The sequence below is a fragment of the Amia ocellicauda genome, chromosome 5 (assembly GCF_036373705.1).
Source record: "Amia ocellicauda isolate fAmiCal2 chromosome 5, fAmiCal2.hap1, whole genome shotgun sequence".
Taxonomy (NCBI): Eukaryota; Metazoa; Chordata; class Actinopteri; order Amiiformes; family Amiidae; genus Amia; species Amia ocellicauda.
In genome coordinates, this window is record NC_089854.1 from 42,815,147 (window position 1) to 42,824,189 (window position 9,043).

At 38.2% G+C, this 9,043-nt stretch overlaps 1 protein-coding gene and 1 long non-coding RNA gene across 2 annotated transcripts; one reads left to right on the top strand and one right to left on the bottom strand.

The window, feature by feature from the left end:
• Positions 1-399: 399 nt before the first annotated feature.
• On the top strand, positions 400-2,911 carry mcat (malonyl CoA:ACP acyltransferase (mitochondrial)). Its single transcript, XM_066705301.1, has 4 exons — positions 400-1,178; positions 1,685-1,772; positions 1,932-2,149; positions 2,354-2,911. Exons 1-4 carry the CDS (start codon positions 729-731, stop codon positions 2,756-2,758), a joined length of 1,161 nt encoding a protein of 386 aa, XP_066561398.1. The 5' UTR covers positions 400-728; the 3' UTR covers positions 2,759-2,911.
• A 560-nt stretch (positions 2,912-3,471) lies between these two features.
• On the bottom strand, positions 3,472-9,037 carry LOC136750327 (uncharacterized). Its single transcript, XR_010816857.1, has 7 exons — positions 8,793-9,037; positions 8,666-8,696; positions 5,544-5,646; positions 5,259-5,359; positions 4,642-4,785; positions 4,071-4,170; positions 3,472-3,855 (listed from the first exon to the last, which is right to left on the bottom strand). It is a non-coding gene; the product is annotated as an uncharacterized LOC136750327 (long non-coding RNA).
• Between the last annotated feature and the right edge of the window lie 6 nt (positions 9,038-9,043).

Genomic DNA, 9,043 nt, shown 5'->3' on the forward strand with positions numbered 1-9,043 from the left:
GTATAACATATAAGACGACCACACAAAAGATGGGAAGATGAAAAAAATCAACTTTGCAGGCGTGACGTGGAAAAGAGGAGAAGTAGATCGAAGCAAGTGAAAACGTCTTGGGGAGGCCTTCATCCAGCAGTGGATCGATATAGAGTGATAGTGATGTGACCATCACCGTAATATATGGAGACTTCTGTAGGTATACTAGAATAAGATGCATTTAAGGATTTTCCTTTTAAAAGCGTACTTATGGATTATTATTTTTTCAGCTACATCTCGTGTTATTTATGCATATATTTCTAATATGCAGTACAGTGAACGTATTATCACTCAAGATGGCCATGCTCTGTCTGAAGTTTGGCTCTACACCGTAGATATCAATGGTCTTTACGCCTTCTAAATGCATTCCGCGCATGCGTGAGATAAATCAAAATGGCCGCGTCCTTTGACTGTCTCATGGATTACATTTGCTTTAGGAAAGAGAAAGTAAACCTATAACTTCTTGAAAGATCGAATACTGTTGTAATGTGCGGAGGGTATTAGCGTGGTTTAAGTTTCAACTAGAAATCATTAAAGCTCGGCTGCTCCATCAGCTGTATTTATATTGTATGGGATTCATGTTTTGTTGATCATCATGCTTAATAATCTATCTGGAGAAGTGGTGTGTATTTAACGACGATTTTGTTCACTGACATTTTTGCCATTCTGCCAAGTGTGCTACAGCAACACCTGCAGACATGAGGCGGTGCAGGACTCTTCTGTGGAAGACAACACAGGGGGCTGTGAGCAGACACTCGTCGTTGTCGACAGTTTCGTGCAGAAAGGGATCAAGCGCCTCAAACGTCTCGACACACCGCGCCGACCCGCCGTCATCTCCTCCCGCCGTGGAGCGGCTGCTGGACGCGGGGGACGCGCTGTGCGGGCAGGCGAGGCAGAAACCCAGCGAGGCGTCGGTGCTCCTGTTCCCGGGACAGGGGAGCCAGTTTGTGGGCATGGGCCGAGGACTTACAAAGTATGACAGCGTCAAACAGATGTTCAGCGTGGCGGAACAAATACTCGGTTACGATTTGTTGTCCATGTGCTTGAACGGCCCCGAAGGAGAGCTGCAGAAAACCGTGCACTGCCAGCCCGCGGTGTTCGTCACCTCGCTGGCTGCGGTGGAGAGACTGAACCACGAAGCACCTGCAGTAAGTGTGCAAATAGTGCGCCGTGCTTTCGTCATATATGTTCCATAGGATACAGAACATGTCAGTCTCAAGCATATTTGCTGTAGTCTGGCCCCTGCTGTCAGATTTGTAAACTTATTTGGATCAGTATTGCTATAGTAGGCTGTAATTGTCAGTCTGTATACTGGTCCCGTTCTTGTAGCGAAGATGTCCGCAGTTCTGCGCGGCTCCACCAATGGGATCGGTGGGATTGTGCAGATCTGCGCACATTTGCGCTACAAGAACGTCTAGTCTGAACTCTAGGCTGCGCATGTCTGCTGTCTGACATGCAGTTGCATGGTAAGAGAGACTACATATTTTAAAAAGCAAAGGTTGTCGTTACAATGTCCTAAATAGGCGGCGCAATGTTGATATAATATAATATTACAGCTTTTACTGTTTTTGAATAAGGGACAACAGAGGCACTTAGATGTAGTTAATAGATCTCTCTGGAGGACGAATCGTGATTAGTGTGTCATGTTTTGCAGGCCTTGGAGAAATGCGTTGCAGCCGCTGGATTCAGTGTTGGAGAATTTGCAGCCTTGGTCTTCGCAGGATCTTTGGATTTTGCAGAAGGTAGGGGGTCCTTGTGTTATCATGTAACTTAAATGAGCAAAGAATCCTCTTTAAGATTTATGAGACCCATAGCCAGTGATTGACACTGCTCTGATTAAAATATCCCCTTGTTTAAAGTACCTGTGCATTGACCTTTGTGACTGTCTTTATGGGCTACAGCTCTGTATGCAGTAAAAGTGCGAGCAGAAGCGATGCAAGCAGCTTCCGAAAGAGTGCCAAGTGGGATGCTGTCAGTACTCGGGAGGCCAGAAGCGAAATACAGCTACGCTTGTCAGCAGGCCAGAGACCACTGTGAGGCTGCTGGGCTGGAGAACCCAGTGTGCTCTGTCGCCAGTTACCTGTTCCCAGATGGCAGAGTAATAGCAGGGCATCTACAGGTATGGGAATTTTAAAGAACATAACGTGTAAACAAAAATGACATCCTGAAGTTCTGCAAGAATCCATCAGTTACTAAACAGTCTGTAACATTCAGTATTGGGGGGGACCCTTCTTAGGAAGTGAAGATCCCACATGCCTAAACTGCCAGACAGCTTGTTTATTTATGTTATTAACACCATCCTTTTTGTTTTCCCTCTCCGAAGGCGCTGGAATTTTTGCAGAAGAATTCAAGGAAGTTGAATTTTCTGCGGACAACAATGTTGCCGGTAAGCGGTGCGTTCCACAGCACTCTGATGGATGAGGCAGTCGAGCCCCTGAGAGAAGTCTTAAACAAAGTGGAAATCAGGAAGCCGGAGATATCTGTTCACTCCAATGTGGATGCTAAGAAGTACATGCACAGTGGACATATTAAGCGATTGTTGCTGAAACAGCTAGTGTCCCCGGTCAAATGGGAACAGACCTTGCATGCCATTTATGAGCGAAAACAAGGCGTCGATTTCCCAGAGACTTACGAAGTGGGACCAGGGAAACATCTTGGATCAACACTGAAAAAATGCAATTTAAAAGCATGGAGGGCCTACAGCCATATTGATGTGATCCAAGGCTAGTTTTATACCATAATCATCTGCAGTTTTAGAGCAAGACAGGACCCTTGTGGAAGACTTTTATAATGTTTGACAATGTTAAAATTATGTTTAACAGTGTTTAATAGAACGTGGTTATTGTTTTGAAATCAGATAAATGACATGGGTTTCATTATGCACCACTTTGTGTTTACTATGAAACGTCAGGACCAGATTGCCTGCAAACTATAAACACAAGGGTATGCTAAACCTGTTTCTGGTAAATATCTAGATGCTGTCCATGAGGAAGTGTATCCACCTCTGAACAAAATGGTTTAGAGAGTCTCTGATCAAAGCAGCAACATCAAACACACTACAGTGCACAAACACTGGTTTAAGGAATACAACACAATAGCATTTTGTATTGATGCGCATGAAAAGGGAGAAATACATTTTTTATCATTCATAGTATACCACTGGAGAGTTGTTATTTTCTTTTATAACACTGATGAGATGTTAAACACTCAAAAGTAACAGGCCAGAACATTCAGATGAAAACATTACCTTCAATCTAATGGCCACCAAGTCAAGAATCAGTCTGAGAAATGCATTTTGTTTTTCCAAAATGTATTTATTAATTTATATAAAATTCCATTTTACAGTGAAGAAGGAAAGCCTGCTTTCTTTTTGAGTTTTGCCACAACAGAGACACCTTAAACAAGTCCAAACAAGATAGATTTATATATATATAAAAAAAATCATTTGGCCGGTTAACCAGTAACAGACATTTATATAAAAAGACTGTTAACCTGTAGCAGCCTTTCTGCTATTAGTCATCTTTTTGTAAAAATTTTGAAAAGTGACCCAGCACTTGAATTTCAATACATCCAAAGGAAAATAAAAAGAACCAAGTAAAAATTAAATAACTGTAATGATACAACAACAACAAAAAAAACAATCAACCCCTTGCTAATATTGCAATTCCAAAACCTTTTGGTCAAAGACCAGCTTGTGACCTTCAGTGCAATTGTTAGCTCATTGCCCTCCTAGAAATCAATACAGATCGCAGCAGCAAGCAACATTATAACGAGAATCCCTGCAGTCCACTTGGAATAAGCGTTCACAGGATAAAAGTTGGCAACCTGAGCAAAGATGAGAAATGGAGAGATACATATCTGCTCATTAGAATTAATTAAAATGCATATTCCTCTTGTACATCAGATGACTAGAGGGCAGAAGAAAGTGTTCACATACAGTATTGCCAATTATTTTACAGTGCTGAGGAAATGTGTTCCCAGCTTAAATGAAACTGGATTTCATAAAACATTAACTCTGTCAAGATGATATAACCTCTTACCAGCCTTCCCCATCCTCTGCATCTTGAGGCTACTGGAGCCAGGAACCTTTTAATCACTCCAAATAGGGTTGTAAGGCCTAAATGGAAACTGGGGGGTGTTCTAAAATAAGATACATAAGGAAACATTCATACTGGTTATTAAGAACTTTTGTGTTAGAAACCTCATATAATAGTAAACCCCATAACTAAATTCTTTATTAATGGTTGTAAAAATAGCATGCTAAGGTCCTAAGCTGGTGATGGATTTATATGAGTAAAGGTGGCAGTTCATACATTTGTTAGTTACTGTATCTACTCACACAGAATTGTTCGTAAGAAGCCTCAATACAGTAGGAATTTGAAAAACTGCAACATTTCATGAATTGAACTAAGATTGCTGATCTTATTCTTGACTAAATTTACCAGCTGGAGAAAATCAGGCCCAGAAACATCAGTATTAGTTAGTAAGCACTTTAATAAGCCCCACCCTTTTAATTCACCGAGAAGGCTTTGCAATTATGGTCATAGATTTACTTGAGTTGCAGTGACATAACTGCCCATGACTCATTTAGCATTTAAAATGAAACTTTACCTGGCAAAAAAAATCCTCGGGGGCTCTTGAACACGTGCAGCTGTGTGCACAGGGCGCAACAGAATACTTTGGAAGCCTTCGCTGTAATGCTGACTGATCTCATCTCCTATTTCTGCTAGTTGCCGTCCTATGCGTTGAGCAGCACTGTGAAATTAAAAAAAACAAAAACAACAAGTACAAAATAGCTCTTAAGTACTAGTATTGCCAAAAAGAACTGATCACACAGTGTGAATCCTGTTTCAAATCTAAGGCTGAGATAGGTGATAGGTGGCTTACCAGAAACATGGATTTCAGCACAGTAAATCACAAAACATTTATTTTTTATTTATTGCACATTTTGTGTTGTGAAAGAATACTGTTTAAGCTTGTTGTCCATGGAAATGAGCCATAAGTGATTGTCTATTCTGTACTGATGGAGTATAAAGCTGGAAATTGGTTTCCCCCTCACAATTTAAAAAAATGTTAATAACTGCATTGAGGTGTGTTTGTTTTCAGGGAACACATTACAGGAAACTTATATTAAGATTTTGTTATTCATTTAGGTGAGGGATGTTGCATTAACATCAATGCACATAAACTGATAATAAAATGAATGGATACATGTATTGTTTCAGTACCTTAGATCCATATCTGATAGAGGGATTTCTTCTGTTTCACTTAGGCTGATCTGGAAGATGTTGCTTTTAGCAGTTTCTCTTATTTGTGCAGGCATTGTTTTCTGCACAAAATACACAAATTGGTTCATCTTAATGCTTTTCAAAGCATCTTTAAACAAACAATTCAACCTCCTGTTGCCCTGTCCATCAAAATTGCATCCATTGCCTTAAACGACTATAGACAAATGCATTGTTTGAGAATCTTCAGTAAGAAATAATATGAATAAAAAATCCCAAGACAGTCACCTGCAATGTGACACCATAAGTGATGTATACGGTACCGTTTAAGACAACACTGATGATGCAGAAGTAGTTTGCTAAGGGGATGTCCAACTTCAAGATGATCACTCTGAGAGACAGCATGGAAAAATATTGAATTAGTCTATTGAAGAGAGAAAAAAACTACTGCAACAATCTCTAGAACAATAGGACATATTATAATAATTATTTATTTATTAGCAGACACCATTATCCAGGGTGATTTACAAAATATAGGAGCGCTACAAAAGTGCAACAATACAGTATGAAATTACAGATCAAAACATAATACAATGAAAGGTTCAAAATTAAGTGCATAGGAACAATATACAGTTAATATAAAATATAAGTCCTACATCCTAGATTGTAACAGCTAACACATGCAGACAAGATGTGAAGTCATAGTTGAGAGCAAAGGGGAAAGGGGCATGGGGGAAATCAAAATAAACAACATGAGTACGAGCAATGTAAAAGTATGCATAAGAACATAAGAAAGTTTACAAACGAGAGGAGGCCATTCGATCCATCGTGCTCGTTTGGTGTCCATAAATAAGTAAGTGATCCAAGGATACTATCCAGTTTATTATGAAAACATTATATAAAGGAGAGCTGAGCCACTTGGGGGAATAAACAACTAAATTACAGGTACAGTCTGAATAGATGTATCTTGATTAATCACCGGAAGGACTGACTCGAGAAGAACGGATAAAATGGTTCTAAACTATTTATATGGATTTCGTCACTGGGAAACTGACGAAGGCATGAACCTTCCCAGAACTATTTTGAAAAATGGTCAATTTTAAAATGCACATTTTATAAATCTAAATTGGTCTGCTTACATTTGCTATGCATATGCAGCTTTTTCCTTCCGCATCTTTAAAATGACAGTCTTCTAGGTTAGTAGGTAACTATTAATATGTATACAGCTGCCTGATATAAAAGCTCTTTCTGAAAGCAAACAATGCCAGTTATCAACAGTCTGTTTTGCGTTCATAGCCAGGAAGCATTTGTATACTTATGATAAAGTGATTCCTACTGTACATTTTCAGTTAATGTTTCTACGATAGGACCTCCCCTCATTGCCTTATCCTTGTTTGCATTAGGACCAGGAAGTGTACCGCACTAAAACCCCGAGAACTGGATGATTTGTAGTTCTGTGTGAAGTGACCTGTAGTCATTTTTTAGCAAGGGGGAGGCACAGACTAAACCGACAGTTTCACGTGAGCAAAATGCACACATTTGTGTTTGGAAAATGTTTCTTAGGTTTATTTTGTAAATGTAACACTATGTATTTGCAAGAATTGCTTAGGACTCAGTACAGAATCAAACAGTATTTTTTCAGCAGTTCCCCAAAAAGTAATTAAAAAAGTGAAATACGATATGAAGTCATAGATGTACAAAATGAGAGAAATCCTGCTGGCAATATTTGATATTTGTTTAACCTCTTTTATGACATCTCTTTAATTGTATGTTTTATAGGTAAAGGTAATTTTAAAGGTAATTCAAGTAAATCGAAATAAAAACACTGCTGCTCTGACACCTTTTCAAACATTGTTCTTCACACCTTCAAATCCACATACTTCACTAAAGTGTCCTTATACTAATTTAAAAGGAAGGGGCTTTTTATTTTATTTAAAACATTATACATACATAGTCACCAGTGAATCTACATACAAAAGAAACAGCTGTGGAGACTTTCACCAAAAATATATATCATATATATGGCTTCAGAACTGCCTCACACAGCATTTGTTTCTTTGTAAATAATATTGGGGCCTGCTGCTATGCAAAAGCTAAATTTCCATAAACCAAATTAACCAGCCCACTCCTTCAAACAACAGCCCTTCTTCCAACAGACATAAAAATGAAATACAAAATTACAAAAAGAAATAACAAAAGCGCTCTACTATTACTACACTGACTATTAATAAAGACAAAACATTTTAAAAGCACGTCAGTAATGCACAGTGCAAATTTGACACACCTAAAAACCAAACAAGATATGACAACGGAATCCATAATACAAGCAGAAGAATATTTGCTTTATGGCACCAGAAACAGTGATGTTTACGATACACGAGTTTCCCCATCAAAAGTAAAAGTACTTGGTAGTTCCCTATGTATGTTTTTTTATTTTGTGACGTTGAGAAATAACTGTTTCCTGGAACCTAGTTTCACATAAACAGTTTCATCTTCGTCTGTATTGCATTATTAATACCAACAAAGTCCAGACTTTTCACTAGGACCATTCAGGTTGATCCATTTGCTCAATTAAAAATATATACATAGCCTATACATACACAAAAGCGTGAAACAATCATGATAACTTGTCCATATAGGTTAAATAACACATTGTGGAAAATTATGAAATTAGTAATAAAGATGTAATTAAGTTTTACTTCCACATCCCAGTTCCACAAATTCCACAAACCTTCTGGTGTCGAATTTTGACATAAACACTAAGTAGCTTTTAATTCGTCATAAATTAATTGCATTACTACAATACTTGGTGTATATAAAGGAGTCTTAATTGTTTACACTACATTTTAATTCGAAGTTTAGTATACAGTAGGGATGTATGTACTTTCTAATAAAAACAACCAACAATTGTGGATACTATGATGATACTATTAATATTAACAATAATATTCTATTGCATAATTTAGTGAATTGTGTATGGAAGTGGCTAAGTTAATGTACATGTATTAATCACATTCAAGTCGCATAAAATATGAAATGAAGTAATACATATGAACAATATCTGAAGTGCAATGATGTATTATTAATCTGAAATGGTCTGCATTGTGCACAGTTCAAGGCGTGCCCCATCAAAACAACGTCCTCGTCAACAACCTGCTTTATCTCCGATGATGTCACCCCTTACAATATCTAAAAAGGTCACGTACAAGATCAGCATATATATTCGATTTAAAGTAATTGAGTTAAAAAGTGTAACAATCATAGACCGTTTCTGATATAGTTATAGGCTACCATACAGGTATAGATTTGTCTCATTTTCCTAGTCGAAATTGCACAGAATAGGCAGCGGTCTTCAGGACATTAGTACTGACAACAAAGAGAAACAGGTGTTAAAAGGAAATAAAGCTTACCTGTGTCTGGCAGATTAAATGGGACGCCGCCCTGAAAACAAGATCAACAGATTATACATCATCATATTTCCAAATGGTATTTTTTTTCCTACAATTTTAATCAAACGACGTTTTTTGGAGTACTTACAGCAGCGTCCTTTAACCTTATTGTTTAGCAACTGAAGCACCTGCAGATACACTAACAGTATGGAGGCCACGCCCATGGACTGAATAGGAAAAAAGGCTGAACACACAATGACCGGCATAGACACCAGAGGGCGGCCGTCTGTGGAAGATGCCTTATGAACTCATCAAAGTGTATGACTAAAAACGCATTACCGATGTATTATTCATACAGCTCTTAAGGGAAATCAAGCTATTTTCAGTACAACATTAGTT